Raw genomic sequence first — 22,263 nt, forward strand, 5'->3', positions numbered from 1 at the left:
TTGGGAGCCAGAAAGAAGCAAAAGGAGAGTTGGGGATGGATTTGGGGCTGTGGCAACAGAAGGTGATACCCAAAGGCAAACAGGACATGAAGCTTTGCTCTGCTAGAGCCCCAGTGGTTACAACCATCCTGGTCTTACTGGAAACAGTATCCATAGCTAATTAACCTCAGGCACTGAAGCCAAACTGCTTAGAAGCGAGTCATCCCCACCACTTACTGTTTGTGTTTTTGAGATGGAGTCTCTGACGCCCAGGATGGAGTACAATGGCGTGATCTCCGCTCACTGTAACCTCTGCCTCCTGGGTTCAAGCAATTCTCCTGCCTCAGCCTCCTGAGCAGCTGGGACTACAGGCCCATGCTACCATGCCGAGTTAATTTTTGTATTTTTAGTGGAGACGGGGTTTCAATACATTGGCCAGGCTGGTTTTGAACTCCTGACGTCGGGTGGTCTGCCCACCTTGGCCTCCCAAAGTGCTGGGATTACAGGCATGAGCCACCGCACCAGACCCCCACTAGTTACCGTTATTTTAACCTCTCAAAGTCTTAGTTTCCTCATCTGTAGAAACAGGTTGCACAGGAGTTTAGCTTACAGACTGCTGAATGTATATGAGATAATCCACAAAGGGTTAGCACAGTGCCAAGCACACAGCAAATGCCCTGTTCATATCAGCTCTTCTAGCCAAGACCTGCAGTAACACTCACAAACGTGTTAGTCCATGAAGGCCTGGCCCATACATGGAAAACAACTCCCATGGTAAATAACTTCCATGGAAATGGACAAGGTGGATTCCTTTTACCCCCACCTGCTCACTTTATTTTTCACCTATCTACTTTATTCTCTCACACCATTCTGCGATACAAGACATTTTGCTGTCCTTTCAGATCTAAAAGATCCTTTGGAATATCCTTTGGACATTTATTCCAAGTGTGAAAACAATTTTTTTTCAGTGGTATAATTTGGATGCTATTTATACTTTCTTGAAAATTTTCTTTTTTTTTCTTCCTCTCTCCCTCTCTCCTTTTTCCCTTTCCTCCTTTCTTTCTCATTCTTTCTTCCTTCCTTTCTTTGTTCCTCCCTCCCTCCCTTCTTTCCTTCTTTTCCCATAAGCAGGACTGAAGACATTATTCCAGTAGAGTTATTTCCATATAGGCAGGAATTCTCAGCATGATTGTCCAAGGAATGGTTTCTACTATGAGCTTTAAAAAGGATTGTTCCCATGTGTTGACCCCATGTTGATACTGACATGGCATTCAGCATTTTCTCTCAGCTTAACAGACATGTCAAATATCCTCTGTCTTTATAATATATCTTAAATGCCATTAAGACCATTCTGGAACTGAGTTTATTCTAGTTCCTTCACCTTCTCTGTGTAGAAGCAGTTTCAGGACCATCTCTCCCACTTCCTCCTGCTACCCATGCCTTTTCCTGCCATGTCTTCTCTGAGTGCTCTTGGCAGGCTTCCGAGAAGGCCCAGCACTGAGGGGAAACACCCAAGATTCTTTTAAAAGTATAGTGGAAGCTGCTGAAGTCAGCTGTCAGGTCTAGATGACTTTTTCAGGAGCAGCAATTCATGCTGGTGGGCAGGCATCCACACTGCCTGCCGTAGCTCCCCTCTCCCTGGCTGGCTGTGTCTCCCCTCTGGAATTGCCAGTGGTGTGTGACCAATGTTTCTGTATTAAAAAAATTAATAACTAGGTGCCCTTCTCCAGATGAAAGAATAACTTGAATTTTATCTATTATTTACTTTATTATGTCAAACACTCTTTCTCCCCATTCCAATAGATTTATGGCATAAAAATTTCTATCTAGAACTAGCCTGGTGACCTACCCAGAGAAATGTTAACTTCTTTGTTGCAAACTTTTTTTGTTTTTGTTTTTTAGACGAGTTTTGCTCTGTTGCCTAGGCTGGAGTACAGTGGTGTAATCTCGGCTCACTGCAACCTCTGCCTCCTGGGTTCAAGCGATTCTCCTGCCTCAGCCTCTCAAGTAGCTGTGATTACAGGCATGCGCCATAATGCCCAGCTAATTTTTGTATTTTTAGTAGAGACGGGGTTTCGCCATATTGGCCAGGCTGGTCTCGAACTCCTGACCTCAAGTAATCCACCCGCCTTGGCCTCCCTAAGTGCTGGGATTACAGGCCTGAGCCACCGCCCCCAGCCTGTTGCAAACTTTTGAAACACTAGGGAAAGCTTGAAGGCTGTTTTTGATGGAACTCAAACTGGTATACTCTTCTAAATGCTTTGCATGTATTAATTTAACCATCACCACAATCCTGTGAGACAGACACTGTCATTTATGTTTTTTTAAATGAATGAAACATACTGCAGAGTGAAGTAATTTTCCCAAGGTTACACAGCTCATATGTCACAGAGCTGAGATGTTAACACAGTCTGGCTCTAGAATCTATCCCTTAATTGCTACCTTATATTTTTCTTCACAATTAAATAAGCTTGTGGCTTCTAAGTTGCGTTATGAACAATCAACTATGTTAAAATTTTGTTCTCACTCCTATGTGGAAGCTTTGCAAGTAGATAGTAGAATGATAGAAACTAGAGGCTGGGAAGGGTCTGTGTAGGCGGGTACAGGGAATAGGGTGGAGATAAAGAGAGGATGGTTAATGGGTACAAACATAGTTAGAAGGAATAAGTTCTAGTATTCAATAGCAGAGCAGGTTGACTATAGTTAACAACAGTGTATTGGTATTTCAAAAGAGCTGGACGAGAGGACATGAAATGTTCCAAACACATAGAAATGATAGAAGACTTGAGATCATGACAGTCCAAATACCCTGAGCCCTCTTTAATAAAATCAATACAAATTTACAAATATAAAGCTGGGAACAGGTCTAGAAAAAGCCTGGGCAGCTGAGGGTCCTAAAGCTAAGCAAGGGCCTGAAGCTGCAAGGAACATGAGTCCCTGAAGTGAGCAATTCATTCTCTACTTACAGCCTTAACTCCAGCCAGTCTGTAGGAGATTTTACTTTCGGCACTGAGACGGCAAAGAGTTAATTATAGAAATAGCAGATTTTCAGGACCAGAGGAATAAAATAAATTATAATCTTATAATCTTGGAATTTAAGAGTTCATCAGTGATGTCCTATTTTCTTAACTCTTATCCTTCCTTTTAGTTTTTGTCCTATTTATCACTGCCATGTGGCTAAATGTATCTATGATGTTTTAATTTACTTATTTTCCTTTTCTCTCAAAGATCCATAGAAACAAGTTTAATGATCAAGGTACAAATTCTGAGCAATGGCTTCTATTTCTATTTAGTGATAAATGCCATTCTAACCACTTTAAAAATTAAGAAGTGTATCTGTGGTGGCCATTTGAGTTTTATTTTGTGAGGGATCATAACTATAGCAGGAGGATTAAATAGAAAGTCATTAACACCTGTACTTTGAATGATACCTCATGTATGAAAGATGATGAATGAAAATTTTCCCTTTAAATGTCTGAAGGGACTCAGATCAGATTCATACCAAACATAAGGCTTTCAGATGACAAAATTGGGCTCACGGAGGAGGAATGGCATGCTGAGGCCACATGCTGCTATACAATCTTCATACCACACCACCTTGTGTGCTTTTATGATTTGTTAGTGTTAAAATGCATTTTATTATATTTAGCTGGATATTTCCAGCAGCATTGCCTAGCGACACTTTTATATACCCATTTTATATACCCATTATCATGCTGCAAAATTTATATTACCAAGAACTAGATGTACTGCAGAAGCTACCTGAGTCCTTTGGCGATCTCAGTTAGTGCCCTGGCCCATCAGTCATGACACAGTTCCTATGGTTCTTTGGAGACTTTGTGACCCTAAACTATCTTTAACTTTTTCCTCTGTCCCAAATTTTCAGTTAGTTCCTAGTCATGATGTCCCTTTGTCTCTTTCCTCAAAAATACCTCCTATTTGTCCCTTCTCTTCATTTCTAGTTTAGGACTTAATTATATGTCAGAATTACTGTTATAGCCTCTTCACTTGTTCCCTTGCTGTCATTATCTCTCTAGTCTAATAAGTTCTTCATGTGTATAAACTTTTAGTCTCAAGGTATTTGTTTGGAAAGATGGAAACAGATAAGAATGCATGAAACAAGAGATTCTCTGTCAAATAAGCTTGGGAAATGTGCACATCATATTCCCTCTTGGTGGTTTTATAATACACTGTGCATAAAAAAGGTGCTAAGGAGTACTGTATTAAAGAATTCTGCAAAACCTTATCTGTCCATGGAAATCTTTGTGGAATAGTTATTAGCATCTCACAGGTAAATCAGTTTGGAAAACTCTCTCCTCCATTAATCTTCATTGAACATTCATGTATCACGCTTCTTGCCCAATCAAAAAAAAACATCCAAAGTTCACTAGCACTTCTAGGACCAGGTCCAAATTCACTAGGCCAGCACTCCAGGCGCAGCCCCCACCCCGCCCTCGCCCCGGCCTTATGCTGTCTAACTTCATCAGTGCCTCTCTAAGAGCGAATGGGTTACTGCAGTCAGTCCTCTTGTCTTCTGAGAAAGCAGAATTATTCCTTAGAGTGGACACCCAGTTCTGTCCCTCTGGATTTCCAAACTCTTATAGCATGCTGGTCCTTACTGTCACACCAGCATTTACTCAGAGACCGTACCTTGCACTGTAACTGAATCATTCATCTCAGCTATCTCTCCCCAGCTAACTAAGTTTCCAGAGGCAAAGAACTCCTTTGCTGTCCGCCCTCTCGACACCCAAGTGTGCTTTGATGACTTCACCATGCAAACGGACAACACTTAGTAAACATATGTTGGCTGAATAAATGAATGAATCAGTAAGTCTTGTTAAATATCCTTGGCTTTGTAGATTCCTGAGTCCAGGCCACCTGAACATATGAGGGATTAACATATGAGCTTATCAGACCTAGTCTCATTTCTTTTCTTTTAGTTTTTATTTTTATTTATTTTTATTTATTTTTTTTGAGTCAGTCTCGCTCTGTTGCCCAGGCTGGAGTGCAGGGGTGCAATCATGGCTCACTGCAGTCTCCACCTCCTGGGCTCAAGCAATCCTCCTGCTTCAGCCTCCTAAGTGGCTGGGACCGCAAGCATGTGCCACCATGCCTGGCTAATTTTTTAAAAACTTTTTGTAGAGATGGGGTCTCACTATGTTACCCAGGCTGGTCTTGGACTCCTAGGCTCAAGCAATCCTCCTGCCTTGGCCTCCCGAAGTGCTGGGATTCCAAGCGTGGGCCACCACACCCAGTCTAGTGTCATTTCTCACACAACATCGGTGATGCGGAAAAAGTGAACGAAGAGAAGCATTTTACAGAGTCTCTATTGACCTCACCAGGCAGCAGGATGAGACTATGTGAGTCAGGGCTTTACCAACAGTGAAGTGGAAAATATATGCATATGCAAAGCTATGCTAAAACTTCCTTTATTGATTACAAAAATACTTAATTCCCAGCAATCCATTTTCAACAGATACTTATTAACATCAGCTAACTTTGATAAATTGACCACCATGTCAATAATAATGCAAGTTCAAATCTTAAATTCTTATTTTCCTAATAACAAGTTTCTTATTTTATATTCTAGCATGGGTAATTTTTTCTCCTCTACGTAGAATAAAATTAAACAGGTTCATAAAATATTCATCAACTTACATATAAATCATAGCTATCTCTATGCCTCTGAGTTTAAATTAGTTTTCTTTTTAGCCTGGGACGACTAATATTTGCTGCCGATATTTCTCTCAAGCAGTTTCTCTTTTTTTTTTTTGAGATGGAGTCTTACTCTGTCACCCAGGCTGGAGTGCAGTGGCACAGTCTTGGCTCACTACAAACTCTGCCTCCTGGGTTTAAGCGATTCTCCTACCTCAGCCTCCCGAGTAGCTGGGATTACAAACGCATGCTACCACGCCCAGCTAATTTCTTATTTTTAGTAGAGACAGGGTTGGGCAGGCTGGTCTCGAACTCCTGACCTCAGGTGATCCACCCGCCTCGGCCTGCCAAAGTGCTAGGATTATAGGCAGCAGCCACCGTGCCCCGCCTCTTTAAAAATAATGTTCTATTATTTGATCTACAGTCTGAAATGTCTTATTTCTTATATACACATACCTCCAATTGCACACGATGCAAAATAACTGATTTAGGAACTTCATTTATATAATCACGTTCTCTAGGATCCATGTCTGCATTATATAAGTCCCTACTGATGGTCCCTACTGATGATACGTAGCAGTAACAGGCTGCTGGACTTTACTTAAACAATTCTTCTGATGCCCATATTGATGACTTCAAACAAAAGGCAATGCCAAAGGTGGCCCATCCTACTTCTGTCCCCACGTGATCTCAAGATATTTGAGCTGTAGTTGGTAAAGGAAGCAGATTGGGGAACACTGGACCAGACTAGGATTTCAAGCTCCACCTCTGTTGATAACTAGCTGGCTGGCCCTAGATAGGCCTCAGAGCCCCACTAGGTCTGAATTTTCTTATTTGTAGTTTGAGATGGTTAAACTGGATGTGGTAAACTGTTGTGACTCTATTAAGCAAATTCCTTATTCCATTAAAAGGGCCTCTAGAAGACATTTGGTTAATCAGGAACTAAAATTAGACTGAACTACAACTAGCTTCCTAGCTGCTAAGTTTCAGCCACATTCCTGGCGCTTAGGCAGTATCAGGTCCAGGTTTACTGGGTATCATGTTGCTAGGGTCACTTCAGAAGGAATTACAGGAATAGCCTTTTCTTGGCTGTGGCCTTTTCTAAGGACATGCATTTATTATATTTATAAGAGTTTTAAAAAGAGACTGAATTGAATCCATTTAACATAGGAAATATAATACTAAGTATTAAAAGATCCATTTAGTTTTGCTTTAGAAAAGCAGTCATTGAAAAATCTGAAGCCAATGTAACAGGCCCTTGGTCCAATAACAGTCATTTTACTCAGTAGCATTTTGTCAAAAAGAAAAGCCACAACTTACCTGTACGTTAGCATGGACAGACCCAGGCACTTGATATCTCAACTCATGGGCTGTTGTTTGAGACTTTGGAAGCAGAAAAGGATAAGAAAGAGACCGATATTTTGATTTCATAATCTAAAATAAAGAAAAAGGGATAACATATTCAAATGAGAAAAAAGATTCATTTTCCCTACTTTGTGATTATAAAAGAAATTCATGCCAGGGCGCAGTGGCTCACGCCTGTAATCCCAGCACTTTGGGAGGCCAGGAAGTGGGGATCACTTGAGGTCAGGAGTTCGAGATCAGCCTGGCCAACATGGTGAAACCCCCATCTCTACTAAAAATATAAAAATTAGCCAGGCAAGGTGGCGGGCACCTGTAATCCTAGCTACTCGGGAGGCTGAGGCAGGAGAATCACTTGAACCTGGGAGGCGGAGGTTGCAGTGAGTCGAGATTTCATCACTGACTACAGCCTGGGTGACAAGAGTGAATCTCCATCTCAAAAAGAAAAAAAAAAAAAAAAAAAAGAAATTCAGGTTAATTTGAAAAAAAAATGTTAATGGTGGACATTTCTAAGTGAAGGGCTACAGATTATTTGTATTCGTTTTCTATTTCTCATAGTCCTGTTTTTACCTTTTGTAGGGGAAATATTGTTTTATATTTGCAAAGACAGGTTAAATATCTGTAGTTATACAAGTTGATAATTGCAAAAATGAGACCATTGTTTTATAAACTAATTTTTTACTGATTATGTTCTAGATATCTTGCCACAGCAATATAGTGGGATCTCATTATTTTTAATACCTTCATAGTAAAATGGTATAAAAGAATCACTTGTTTAATAAATTCCTATTAGTAAGGATTTCTGTCACTTCTAATTTTATTTGAATTATTAGAAGCCATATCAAAATAAATTACCTTACTGGATTATGGCTTTAGTTTGAATACCTAGAAATAGTTTTTCTGGATCAAAGATTGCATACTTTAAAAAAGACTTACTGGTGTTGTACCAATTTATCCTCCCTGGGGTAGCATGTATGAGCATACCACAAAAACCACCCCAAACCTAACTACAGGTATTAGCAGAGATTTTTATCTTTGCCAGTATAGCAGGTTAAAAGTAACACCCCATTTGTTTATTCATCCATCTCTCCTAAATTTTTGTTAAAAAATTTCAATTAGAATGTCCACTAAATTTTTATAATCCTTATGTGAATGAAAAACAAAGTGAGACTCTAAGTGGTTGATAAAACTAAATTCTTTTTCCAAATGACCAAGGGGAATTATGCCTCATTATCACTTCAAGTAAATAAAGTGAAACTTTAATTAACACCTGAATATGTACTTTTTTTTTTTTTTGAGATGGAGTCTCGCTCTGTTGCCCAGGCTGGAGTGAATGGAGTCCTCTCGGCTCATTGCAACCTCCGCCTCCTGGATTCAAGTGATTTTTCCTGCCTCAGCCTCCAGAGCAGTTGAGATTACAGGCGCCCACCACCATGCCCAGCTAATTTTTGTATTTTAGTAGAGACAGGTTTTCACCATGTTGGTCAGGCTGGTCTCGAATTCCTGACCTCAGGTGATCCACCCGCCTACGCCTCCCAAAGTGCCAGGATTATAGTCGTGAGCCACCGCGCCCAGCCTGAATGATACGTACTTAACTTATGAATGTTAGGTTTGAATGTTAGGTCAAGTTCTTAGGTCAAGTTCTTACAAGTAAGGAGGACACAATCTGGATAAAAGGAAAACGGCCCCACCTTCTTAATACTGCTTGGTTTGCTCAGAACCAGCTCTCAGAATCCTGTACCAATATAAACCCAGTGCAATTCCAGGACTGGATGGGACTTTAAAGCTCAAGCCCTCTCATCTAAACCAGGCTCCTATCCCCCTATAACAGCCCTGCAAATGACTGCCGAGCCCAGGCTACTAAATGCTTAGTCAACACTGTGTCCAAGATGTTAACAAGGTTAAAATCAGGACCCACACAGCAGCACCTGTCCCTAGGCACTCTGAATTGTCTATGGTGTGGACATTTGGGAATGTTTCCCTTTTTTTGCCCAGATGCCCAGGCACCCTGACATCAATGCAGCCAACAGCAGAGCGGTGACACAGTTGTGGCCACAACAATCTCTTCTTGCCACCAGCCTCCTCTGAACCTCTTCTCTAGTTAGGCCTGCCTCTCTTCATGTGGATAAATCATGATAGCAATATCCAAGTACTTTCGTGAAATTCCAGCGCTGGATGAAGTGACGTGCCACATCACGAGCCGCCTTCCCGTGGACTGCAGAGGCAATGTCATGCCAGGGCATCCGGGGCATGGAGTACCTGTCAATGAAATCTGCCCAGGTGCACCAGGCAAGGATCAGTCATTAACTTCAGTGCTGGGGCAAAGGCTCTCTGACTCCAACATGAAACTAAAAGGAAACGTGGGTTAGTGCCCACTAGGTATATATTTCTTGGCTTGCATAGAACAACATTTTTATAATTAAGGGAAACAGATTTCACATTCAGGGACATAGTCTCCCAGGCACCTCCCCATATATGTTTCTGTTTCACTTAGGATTAGGTAATCACTAGACATGGCAAGATGTGAGTTGGTACAAATTACCTAAGGCTGTGTATTTGATATTATATTTTTTATTTTTTATCCTGTTGAAACAATGGCAGGCAATGCCATCTCTATCTCCTCTCAAACATATAAACCCAGTGATAATGTGAAAATATGCCATTCTAATGCTGGAAATGCAGGAAATAAGCAGAATAGAAGATGATCAAAAGGGAGCCTACCATTTCCTGAAAAATTACTGATTATTGCCCCAAAAACATGCCTATAAAAATCTGGAGTTTTCAGACAGTTCAGCTCTATTTCATGTTCTTTTCTTGTTATAACTGTAAAAAGTCCTTAAGCACATGCTAATCACTAAATCTAGTCTCCAAAGTTTTAAAAAAATTTCAAAAATAAACGGAGGCAAAACAAAAGGCATTTAGATCATGCACATGTATACTTGTTGAGATGCTCAAAGGTAAAAGACAAAATATAACCAGCACCCCACCATCATAATACTCACCAGCAAAAGGTTTATCAAGTTGAACCCAGTCTTTGAAGACGAAATTGCAGTAGTCCTTTCCATGCCAGAATCTGGTTTCCCCATGCAGCTCTCCCACACCTGTCTGTAAACTGCGGATGGACCCGGTATCTGTGAATGCAGCAAGACCCCCTCAGAGACTGTGGTTCAGGTGGGTCCCAGAAAGGGAGGCTCAACTCTCATTTATTAAACACCTAAAAGCTTCTTAATTTCTTAAGACATAACTAGGGTGGCATCTGTCCATTCTATTAGAGGCTGTGGGCTAACAAGGTTTTACAGTCCTTACAAGTTTACTTTTAGTGGGCAGTTAGGGCTACAACAAGATTCATCATTAAACGATGAAATTTGACCTTCTCAGGCAGTTGAGTAACTTATTTCCACCACCCACCAGATCACTGGAAGAACTGATCACAGAATTAACTGTGAATAAAGAACTCACAAGGTGGCACTATAAGAGAGCAGTAAAGCTGGTGGGGGGCTTTGGGGGGCAGAGTGGGAAGGGTGGGGGGGAGAGGTGGAGAAACCTGAGACGCAGGGGCAATAAAGATACCATGCCACTTCTTTTTCCTCAACCAACATGGTGCACACCTGATGCATAATTCTTTTGCATTGAAGCAAGAACCTCAAATTTACAGATAGCCCATGTTCCAGCCCTGGAATTACTATCCAAGTGACACTGAGCTTCAATTTTTTAGATCATAAATCCATTATGCGTAAAATGAAGAATTTGGCCTAGATAACAGCGAAAATCTGTTGCACTTTAACATTTATATACTTCAAATCATAGATGGCATTTATAAAAAATATGGCAACAACAGATGAAAGCTTATGATATAGGTGCAAAAGCAGCAATCTACTGTAGCATTTCACAAATAACTGTGCCGAGACCATTGACTTAAGGCTAAATATGAAGACAATGAAGTAAAAAGATGCAGAATTACAAATCACAAATGCAGCGCTTGGCACAAAAGAGGCATTTAACAAATAGACACTGAATGCAAAAATATGTGTTGAATGAATAAATGGTACTGCTTGCAGTAGCCAGTGAGAGGACTACACTGGTCCTGCCACCAACACACTGTCCCGGAACTGTCTTTGTAAAATGCACTCTTTGCTTAAAACCCTGGAAGGTTCACATACTGCCTACAGGAAGCTCAAGTCCTAAGGGCTTAGTGTGCATAGAAGACTCTTCCCAAACTGGTGCCAATCTATCTTTCTAGTCCTTGTTTTTTCCCCACCCAACCCCAGGCCCCATGCAAAGCACGTGTTTCACTGTATTATAACAGGTGTGGACTGCCATGTCTCCATGCAGTTAGCACATTATTACTTCTACCTGAAATGCTGCTTTCTCCCTCTTGGCCTGATATCCTAATCATCCTTCAAGAGCCACATTAGCTATCACCTGCCCTAGAGAGACCTCCCAGCTCCCTGTAAGGAAGAGGCAGTCACTAGCACTGCTGTCATCCCATTAACAACTGCCCCAACACCTCTGACTCTGTGACGCAATTGTATCAGGATGCCACCCTGCCCCCCATGAATGCCTCACCAGTCTACAAACTCTTTGGGATTAGGAACCAAATCTTCTCACTGCCAGTAGCTTCAAGCACCCAGGCAATCAATAAATATTTGCAGAACAAATGTTTTTATGTAATCACCAAACACAATGCTAATATTCTATCTCAAACTGAATCATTAATCTTCCAAAGGCTATTGAAATTTTCTATAGAAGAAAAATGATTTAAAATGCCATAGATTAGCAAAATGAAATCATGCTAAAAATAGACTTCTATTGACTTCTCCCAGTGATTTATTTTCCTGCTTTATGAGACTGAAAGGCCAAAGTACAGGTAGGTCTGTTTGCTCATCTATAGGCTCTTTATTGTTAACATAGCACTTTGTTAAAAGAAGAAAAGAGGGTGAGAAAAGAAACAAAAGGGACGAAAAATGAGATAAACAATATTTCACATTTCAAGCATAAAATATACATATACAATTTGCTTTCATCAATTGCAAAACTCTAAGCTAAGGCTTTACATAAACACACATACACTCATTTAAAAATTATCTTTCACCTAACAACCAGTTATGATAAGGAAAATAAAGGAAATTCTTAGTCTCAGGAAATTATCTTGGTACTAATTGAATTCAACCTGCTTATAATTCAAATTTGTTTTTGTTTTTAGCCATGGCCTAAAAACTATTCCACATAAATTAGGGTTCCTCCTCAGTACAAATGAACTATCAAGGCAATAGAGCCAAATACTAGTTCCTGTGAAAACAACAGCTCACAATTGCATGAGTGTGGTCGAGAGGACTTCTGGCGTCAACAATGCTGATCCAAGGGGGTCTCGTTAGGCTGCTATCTGGCTCCCAAATGATTTCATAAGTGCACCTGCCTTGTCTTTTGGCACAGATTTGTCACGCCAATTTTCTGCATCCTCCTCTGTCAGTGGCTCAGATTCTGGCTACTGAAGTTTATGAGAAGAGGGACTTCTTGTTCCTTGCCTGGTGTCCTCTGGTCGTGCCACAACCTCCTCCTTTTGTTCTCATCTCTTGGCTTCCAGGTCTCCATTTTTCTACCATTTCTCCAGCCTATCCTTCTTGTGCTTCTTTCCCAGCTCCTCCTCACTAACAAGGTTTCCCCCTTTTTCCTCTTTTTGTTTTCTTTTTTTTTCTTTCTTTCTCTTTTTTTTTTTTTTGAGACTGGAGTGCAGTGGCACAATCTCAGCTCACTGCAACCTCTGCCTCCCGGGGTCAAGTGTTCAAGCAATTCTCCTGCCTCAGCCTCCCGAGTAGCTGGGATTACAGGCACATGCCACCACACCTGACTAATTTTTGTATTTTTGGTAGAGACGGGGTTTCACCATGTTGGCCAGGCTGGTCTCGAACTCCTGACCTTGTGATCCGCCTGCCTCGGCCTCCCAAAGTGCTGGAATTACAGGTGTGAGCCACCACACCCGACCTTTCCTGTCTTTTTCTATACAATTTCTAAATGTGCACCTTCAAGCCTGGCTTCTGTTTTGGACTCCAGATCTAAGGTCACTTCCAGTACCTCACTTGAAATTGTTTACCTAGTTCCCACTAGAACTTTAAAATTATGTCTAACACTAAAATCATTATCATTCCATAAAATCAAGTCTTTCCTTGAGATTTCTGCTGTCTGTGTGTAGTAACTCAAGCTCAAACCTCAGAATCACCTTTGGCTCCTTTATTCTTCACTGACTTCTCCACCCACCTCCCCACAGCTTCCCAGATCATGAAGAAAATCTGCTGATTCTGCTTTTGGAAAAAGCTTCTCCCATTTACTTCGTTCTTGAACTCACTGACACAACCTTGTCAGACTCCCTGTGTCTCTACTATAAACGCTATAAAGCCTCACCCTTAATTTGCTCCCTGCCCCTAGGGATTTTCCAACATTTAATGCAAGAGGTGCAATGTCTCAATCTGATTTTCAAAGTCCTCCGTAAACTGGTACAGATATATCCCACCAGCTCAATCTGCACAAATTAGCCCTTAACCACAATTCCAAAACTCGAAAAGTTCTAACAATTCGAATGTTTTTTTCATAGCTGATTTTCACAGCTCATTTCATAGTTCATAGGTCAGCAATACCTGACCTGAACTGACAAGAGATTATTTATTATCTTTATTGATCCCACTTGGTGTTGCACAAACATGAATGCTTTGCCTACATTCCAGGTATTTCCTGGATCCTGCTGGGAGTGTAACATAGTAGAGGGTATAGGTATTGTATTACCTTTCTAAAATCCAGAACTTTCTGATTTCTGAAATCTGATTCCAAGGATTTTGTATGAGAGATTATAGACCTATATGTATTTACCACATTCTACACTCAGGTCTGAGATGCCGAAATAAATACTTTTGCATTTCCTATATCTGTGTCTTAAGATGTAGTATCTACCTAAAATGCCTGTTTTTCTACCTTTTTAGTCTCTACCTACTGAATTTCTACATATGTTCAAGGCCAGTTCCAATACAGGTACTCAACAAGTTATATTTTTAAAAATATTTTGGTTTTCAAAATTTTTTGGAATTTAGAATTGTGGTTAAGGGTTTGTAGACCTGCATTTCATCTGTGGATCAATGATGACTCTTGCAGTAGGAGTATCTTCCCTCAATGAATTACTAAAATATTAGGTTTGTAAAATATTTAAAACTCATGCTCACCTATTAGATAATAAGCTATTTAACCGCACAAGATGAATCTTATACATCCTATCCATTGCATTCCTAAGAACAGTTTAGAAACAGCTTAATATTATCCCTTATGACCAGACATTCAAATTTGAAAAGCCTGTCTCAACTAAATTGCAAAAATAAATTTTCCCTCACTTACCTATTTAATATTGCTTAAAAGGAAAAGATCAGCACACAGTTGCTGAATAGTATTAGGAGAAACACCTAATGTAGATGACAGGTTGATGGGTGCAGCAAACCACCGTGGCATGTGTATACCTATGGAACAAACCTGCATGTTCTGCATGTGTATCCTAGAACTTAAAGTATAATAAAGAAAGAAACAAACAAACAAAGAAACAAAGAAACGAAAGAAAGAAAAGGAATAAAATTCAACACTTTAAAAATAGTATCAAGCAGGAGGGAGCCAAGATGGCCGAATAGGAACAGCTCCAGTCTACAGCTCCCAGCGCGAGCGACGCAGAAGACGGGTGATTTCTGCATTTCCATCTGAGGTACCGTGTTCATCTCACTAGGGAGTGCCAGACAGTGGGCGCAGGTCAGTGGGTGAGCGCACCGTGCGCCAGCCGAAGCAGGGGCAAGGCATTGCCTCACTCGGGAAGCGCAAGGGGTCAGGGAGTTCCCCTTCTAGGGGTGACAGACGGCACCTGGAAAATCGGGCCACTCCCACCCGAATACTGTGCTTTTCCGACGGGCTTAGGAAACGGTGCCCCAGGAGAGTATAGCCCGCACCTGGCTCAGAGGGTCCTACGCCCACGGAGTCTCGCTGATTGCTAGCACAGCAGTCTGAGATCAAACAGCAAGTCGGCAGCCAGGCTGGGGGAGGGGCACCCGCCATTGCCCAGGCTCGCTTAGGTAAACAAAGCAGCCTGGAAGCTTGAACTGGGTGGAGCCCACCACAGCTCAAGGAGGCCTGCCTGCCTCTGTAGGCTCCACCTCTGGGGGCAGGACACAGACAAACAAAAAGACAGCAGTAACCTCTGCAGACTTAAATGTCCCTGTCTGACAGCTGTGAGGAGAGCAGTGGTTCTCCCAGCACACAGCTGGAGATCTGAGAACGGGCTGACTGCCTCCTCAAGTGGGTCCCTGACCCCTGACCCCCGAGCAGCCTAACTGGGAGGCGCCCCCCAGCAGGGGCAGACTGACACCTCACACGGCCGGCCAGCTACTCCAACAGACCTGCAGCTGAGGGTTCTGTCTGTTAGAAGGAAAACTAACAGAAAGGACATCCACACCAAAAACCCATCTGTACATCACCATCATCAAAGACCAAAAGTAGATAAAACCACAAAGATGGGGAAAAAACAGAGCAGAAAAACTGGAAACTCTAAAAAGCAGAGTACCTCTCCTCCTCCAAAGGAACGCAGTTCCTCACCAGCAACGGAACAAAGCTGGACGGAGAATGACTTTGACGAGCTGAGAGAAGAAGGCTTCAGACGATCAAATTACTCCGAGCTACGGGAGGATATTCAAACCAAAGGCAAAGAAGTTGAAAACTTTGAAAAAAATTTAGAAGAATGTATAACTAGAATAACCAATACAGAGAAGTGCTTAAAGGAGCTGATGGAGCTGAAAACCAAGGCTCGAGAACTACGTGAAGAATGCAGAAGCCTCAGGAGCCGATGCGATCAAATGGAAGAAAGGGTATCAGCCCTGGAAGATGAAATGAATGAAATGAAGCGAGAAGGGAAGTTTAGAGAAAAAAGAATAAAAAGAAACGAGCAAAGCCTCCAAGAAATGTGGGACTATGTGAAAAGACCAAATCTACGTCTGATTGGTGTACCTGAAAGTGACGGGGAGAATGGAAACAAGTTGGAAAACACTCTGCAAGATATTATCCAGGAGAACTTCCCCAATCTAGCAAGGCAGGCCAACATTCAGATTCAGGAAATACAGAGAACGCCACAAAGATACTCCTCGAGAAGAGCAACTCCAAGACACATAATTGTCAGATTCACCAAAGTTGAAATGAAGGAAAAAATGTTAAGGGCAGCCAGAGAGAAAGGTCGGGTTACCATCAAAGGGAAGCCCATCAGACTAACAGCGGATCTCTCGGCAGAAACCCTACAAGCCAGAAGAGAGTGGGGGCCAATATTCAACATTCTTAAAGAAAAGAATTTTCAACCCAGAATTTCATATCCTGCCAAACTAAGCTTCATAAGTGAAGGAGAAATAAAATACTTTACAGACAAGCAAATGCTGAGAGATTTTGTCACCACCAGGCCTGCCCTAAAAGAGCTCCTGAAGGAAGCGCTAAACATGGAAAGGCACAACCGGTACCAGCCACTGCAAAATCATACCGAAATGTAAAGAACATCGAGACTAGGAAGAGACTGCATCAACTAACGAGCAAAATATCCAGCTAACATCATAATGACAGGATCAAATTCACACATAACAATATTAACTTTAAATGTAAATGGACTAAATGCTCCAATTAAAAGACACAGACTGGCAAACTGGATAAAGACTCAAGACCCATCAGTGTGCTGTATTCAGGAAACCCATCTCACGTGCAGAGACACACATAGGCTCAAAATAAAAGGATGGAGGAAGATCTACCAAGCAAATGGAAAACAAAAAAAGGCAGGGGTTGCAATCCTCGTCTCTGATAAAACAGACTTTAAACCAACAAAGATCAAAAGAGACAAAGAAGGCCATTACATAATGGTAAAGGGATTAATTCAACAAGAAGAGCTAACTATCCTAAATATATATGCACCCAATACAGGAGCACCCAGATTCATAAAGCAAGTCCTGAGTGACCTACAAAGAGACTTAGACTCCCACACATTAATAATGGGAGACTTTAACACCCCACTATCAACATTAGACAGATCAACGAGACAGAAAGTCAACAAGGATACCCAGGAATTGAACTCAGCTCTGCACCAAGCGGACCTAATAGACATCTACAGAACTCTCCACCCCAAATCAGCAGAATATACATTTTTTTCAGCACCACACCACACCTATTCCAAAATTGACCATATACTTGGAAGTAAAGCTCTCCTCAATAAATGTAAAAGAACAGAAATTGTAACAAACTGTCTCTCAGATCACAGTGCAATCAAGCTAGAACTCAGGATTAAGAATCTCACTCAAAACCGCTCAACTACGTGGAAACTGAACAACCTGCTCCTGAATGACTACTGGGTACATAACGAAATGAAGGCAGAAATAAAGATGTTCTTTGAAACCAACGAGAACCAAGACACAACATACCAGAATCTCTGGGATGCATTCAAAGCAGTGTGTAGAGGGAAATTTATAGCACTAAATGCCCACAAGAGAAAGCAGGAAAGATCCAAAATTGACACCCTAACATCACAATTAAAAGAACTAGAAAAGCAAGAGCAAACACATTCAAAAGCTAGCAGAAGGCAAGAAATAACTAAAATCAGAGCAGAACTGAAGGAAATAGAGACACAAAAAACCCTTCAAAAAATAAATGAATCCAGGAGCTGGTTTTTTGAAAGGATCAACAAAATTGATAGACCGCTAGCAAGACTAATAAAGAAGAAAAGAGAGAAGAATCAAATAGATGCAATAAAAAATGATAAAGGGGATATCACCACCGATCCCACAGAAATACAAACTACCATCAGAGAATATTACAAACACCTCTATGCAAATAAACTAGAAAATCTGGAAGAAATGGATAAATTCCTCAACACATACACCCTCCCAAGACTAAACCAGGAAGAAGTCGAATCTCTGAATAGACCAATAACAGGAGCTGAAATTGTGGCAATAATCAATAGCTTACCAACCAAAAAAAGTCCAGGACCAGATGGGTTCACAGCTGAATTCTACCAGAGGTACAAGGAGGAGCTGGTACCATTCCTTCTGAAACTATTCCAATCAATAGAAAAAGAGGGAATCCTCCCTAACTCATTTTATGAGGCCAGCATCATCCTGATACCAAAGCCTGGCAGAGACACAACAAAAAAAGAGAATTTTAGACCAATATCCTTGATGAACATTGATGCAAAAATCCTCAATAAAATACTGGCAAACAGAATCCAGCAGCACATCAAAAAGCTTATCCACCATGATCAAGTGGGCTTCATCCCTGGGATGCAAGGCTGGTTCAATATACGCAAATCAATAAATGTAATCCAGCATATAAACAGAACGAAAGACAAAAACCACATGATTATCTCAATAGATGCAGAAAAGGCCTTTGACAAAATTCAACAACCCTTCATGCTAAAAACTCTCAATAAATTAGGAATTGATGGGACGTATCTCAAAATAATAAGAGCTATTTATGACAAACCCACAGCCAATATCATACTGAATGGGCAAAAACTGGAAGCATTCCCTTTGAAAACTGGCACAAGACAGGGATGCCCTCTCTCACCACTTCTATTCAACATAGTGTTGGAAGTTCTGGCCAGGGCAATTAGGCAGGAGAAGGAAATAAAGGGTATTCAATTAGGAAAAGAGGAAGTCAAATTGTCCCTGTTTGCAGACGACATGATTGTATATCTAGAAAACCCCATTGTCTCAGCCCAAAATCTCCTTAAGCTAATAAGCAACTTCAGCAAAGTCTCAGGATACAAAATCAATGTGCAAAAATCACAAGCATTCTTATACATCAATAACAGACAAACAGAGAGCCAAATCATGAGTGAACTCCCATTCACAATTGCTTCAAAGAGAATAAAATACCTAGGAATCCAACTTACAAGGGATGTGAAAGACCTCTTCAAGGAGAACTACAAACCACTGCTCAAGGAAATAAAAGAGGATACAAACAAATGGAAGAACATTCCATGCTCATGGGTAGGAAGAATCAATATCATGAAAATGGCCATCCTTCCCAAGGTAATTTACAGATTCAATGCCATCCCCATCAAGCTACCAATGACTTTCTTCACAGAATTGGAAAAAACTACTCTAAAGTTCATATGGAACCAAAAAAGAGCCCGCATCGCCAAGTCAATCCTAAGCCAAAAGAACAAAGCTGGAGGCATCACACTACCTGACTTCAAACTATACTACAAGGCTACAGTAACCAAAACAGCATGGTACTGGTACCAAAACAGAGATATAGATCAATGGAACAGAACAGAGCCGTCAGAAATAATGCCACATATCTACAAGTATCTGATCTTTGACAAACCTGACAAAAACAAGAAATGGGGAAAGGATTCCCTATTTAATAAATGGTGCTGGGAAAACTGGCTAGCCATATGTAGAAAGATGAAACTGGATCCCTTCCTTACACCTTATACAAAAATCAATTCAAGATGGATTAAAGACTTAAATGTTAGACCTAAAACCATAAAAACCCTAGAAGAAAACCTAGGCATTACCATTCAGGACATAGGCATGGGCAAGGACTTCATGTCTAAAACACCAAAAGCAATGGCAACAAAAGCCAAAATTGACAAATGGGATCTAATTAAACTCAAGAGCTTCTGCACAGCAAAAGAAACTACCATCAGAGTGAACAGGCAACCTACAAAATGGGAGAAAATTTTTGCAACCTACTCATCTGACAAAGGGCTAATATCCAGAATCTACAATGAACTCCAACAAATTTACAAGAAAAAAACAAACAACCCCATCAAAAAGTGGGCGAAGGACATGAACAGACACTTCTCAAAAGAAGACATTTATGCAGCCAAAAATCACATGAAAAAATGCTCACCATCACTGGCCATCAGAGAAATGCAAATCAAAACCACAATGAGATACCATCTCACACCAGTTAGAATGGCAATCATTAAAAAGTCAGGAAACAACAGGTGCTGGAGAGGATGTGGAGAAATAGGAACACTTTTACACTGTTGGTGGGACTGTAAACTAGTTCAACCCTTGTGGAAGTCAGTGTGGCGATTCCTCAGGGATCTAGAACTACAAATTCCATTCGACCCAGCCATCCCATTACTGGGTATATACCCAAAGGACTATAAATCATGCTGCTATAAAGACACATGCACACGTATGTTTATTGCGGCATTATTCACAATAGCAAAGACTTGGAACCAACCCAAATGTCCAACAATGATAGACTGGATTAAGAAAATGTGGCATATATACACCATGGAATACTATGCAGCCATAAAAAATGATGAGTTCACGTCCTTTGTAGGGACATGGATGAAATTGGAAATCATCATTCTCAGTAAACTATCGCAAGAACAAAAAACCAAACACCGCATATTCTCACTCATAGGTGGGAATTGAACAATGGGAACACGTGGACACAGGAAGGGGAACATCACACTCTGGGGACTGTTGTGGGGTGGGGGGAGGGGGGAGGGATAGCATTGGGAGATATACCTGGTGCGAGATGACGAGTTGGTGGGTGCAGCGCACCAGCATGGCACATGTATGCATGTGTAGCTTACCTGCACGTTGCGCACATGTACCATAAAACCTAAAGTATAATAATAATAATAATAATAAAAGAAAAAAAAAATAAAAAAATTAAAAAAAAAAAAAAATAGTATCAAGCAAAATTCTCCCTCTTACAACATAATTCTGAATGAAAAAAAATCTTGAAAATGGCTGAGTGATTTTGAAAAACATATATTTCAGATATGATTCCTGACCACGTTTTTAGTGCAGTTTTTCTATATAAAAACCCATAGTGATGTTCACTCCACACTGATTTCTGCATGACACCAGGGAGGTTTAATAGGAGCCCAATTCAACATGGTCATGTGCAGTCAAGTGAAATTGATACTGCAGAGAGGCTAACTCTCTTCGCATTCTCAGGAAAAGGAAGTCACTAACTCAAGTTCATATTCAGTTTTAAATTTCTAACAAAGAGTCATTCCATGCTTAATTTGGGTTTCAAGTTTTATAAGGCAACCTGAGTTTTTAAGGTATTACATGATTTAAATCTAGAGCCTTGCTCTTTAAAATTCCTTCATTATTTTTAGTAGAACTTTTCTTTTTTGAAAACAAGTTCAGAAGGAACTCCAATAATTAAAACAGATACAAGTGGGATTGTTCTGGTTGAAGAGGTACCAATAGCAGTGGGAGGGTCCTGGGGTTCACCTACTTCAATGTTCTCCTCAAAGCCTTTTAAAAACTCCAGGATCCAAAGAATCAACTTTGGAAAGCACTGCTCTAGAAGGGCCCCATGATCCTTTGGCTTTTCTTTTTAGGTAAACTAATTGTTTTCATTTTAAAAAATTAAATTTGTATTTATATTTGACTATAAAAGTAAAATGAAAACAGTACCAACAATGTGGGGAAAAAAATAAATCACCTCACGCTCCATCTTCCTAACAAAGATAGCATCATTGAATGGCCTTTGTCAGCTGCCTTCACGAACATATTCTGATACAGTGGCAATCGTCCTCAAACTTTCCTTGCTCTTCCCACAGCCGCCTCATTTCAGTTCATGGAAATTCCATCTTTCCAGTGGGGCCAAAGATTTGGAGTCCTCTCCATCTCTCACATCTCGTATCTAGTTCATGAGCAAATGCTGTCAGCTCGACCCTCAAAATACATTCACAACCTGCAGTCACCATTTGCCACCCTGGTCTGCTCTGAAGAATGATCCTTGGAAAATGTAAGTCAGCCCTCACCTACCCTTTGCTCAAGACCACCCGATTCCTATCTCACTCAGGGTCAAAATCTTACGTGGTCTGCAAGACCTCACATAATCCACCCCAGCCCATCTCTCTGATTTTGTTCTTATCATCCTCTCCTAGCCCACTTCACTATAGCCGTATTCCTGGAATGCACCCATCCCCTCTGTCTCATGGGCCTTTCATACTTCCTATTGCTTCTGTCAGAAACACCCTCTCTCAGACAGTTTCTTATCCTCATTCTTCTCTTCCTTTCAATGTCAGCTGAAAACTAACCTCATGAGAGACGTATTCTCTGACCATCCTTTACAAAATAGTAACTCTTCTCCTGTGCCCTTCCTCCCGGATCATGCTCAACTATTCTCCATGGTAATTATCACCACCTGAAATGTGTTTGACTCTCTATTTGTATACACAGTTCCCATCCTTACCTTCCAACTAGTTAATTGCACTTCATCTGTCTTATTCAC

The 22,263-nt window shown here is 40.9% G+C and overlaps 1 protein-coding gene across 7 annotated transcripts in view; it reads right to left on the minus strand.

The window, feature by feature from the left end:
- PLD1 (phospholipase D1) overlaps positions 1-22,263 on the minus strand; it is a 210,026-nt gene that overhangs the window by 60,343 nt on the left and 127,420 nt on the right. For all 7 annotated transcript variants that reach the window (XM_002814286.6, XM_002814285.6, XM_054552993.2 and 4 more), the window contains 3 exons: positions 9,999-10,127; positions 9,150-9,268; positions 6,955-7,068 (listed from right to left, as the gene is read on the minus strand). In XM_002814286.6, the coding sequence (XP_002814332.3) occupies positions 6,955-7,068; positions 9,150-9,268; positions 9,999-10,127 (362 nt within the window). The remainder of the gene's footprint in view (positions 1-6,954; positions 7,069-9,149; positions 9,269-9,998; positions 10,128-22,263) is intronic.

Source organism: Pongo abelii, chromosome 2 (assembly GCF_028885655.2).
Source record: "Pongo abelii isolate AG06213 chromosome 2, NHGRI_mPonAbe1-v2.0_pri, whole genome shotgun sequence".
Classification (NCBI taxonomy): Eukaryota; Metazoa; Chordata; class Mammalia; order Primates; family Hominidae; genus Pongo; species Pongo abelii.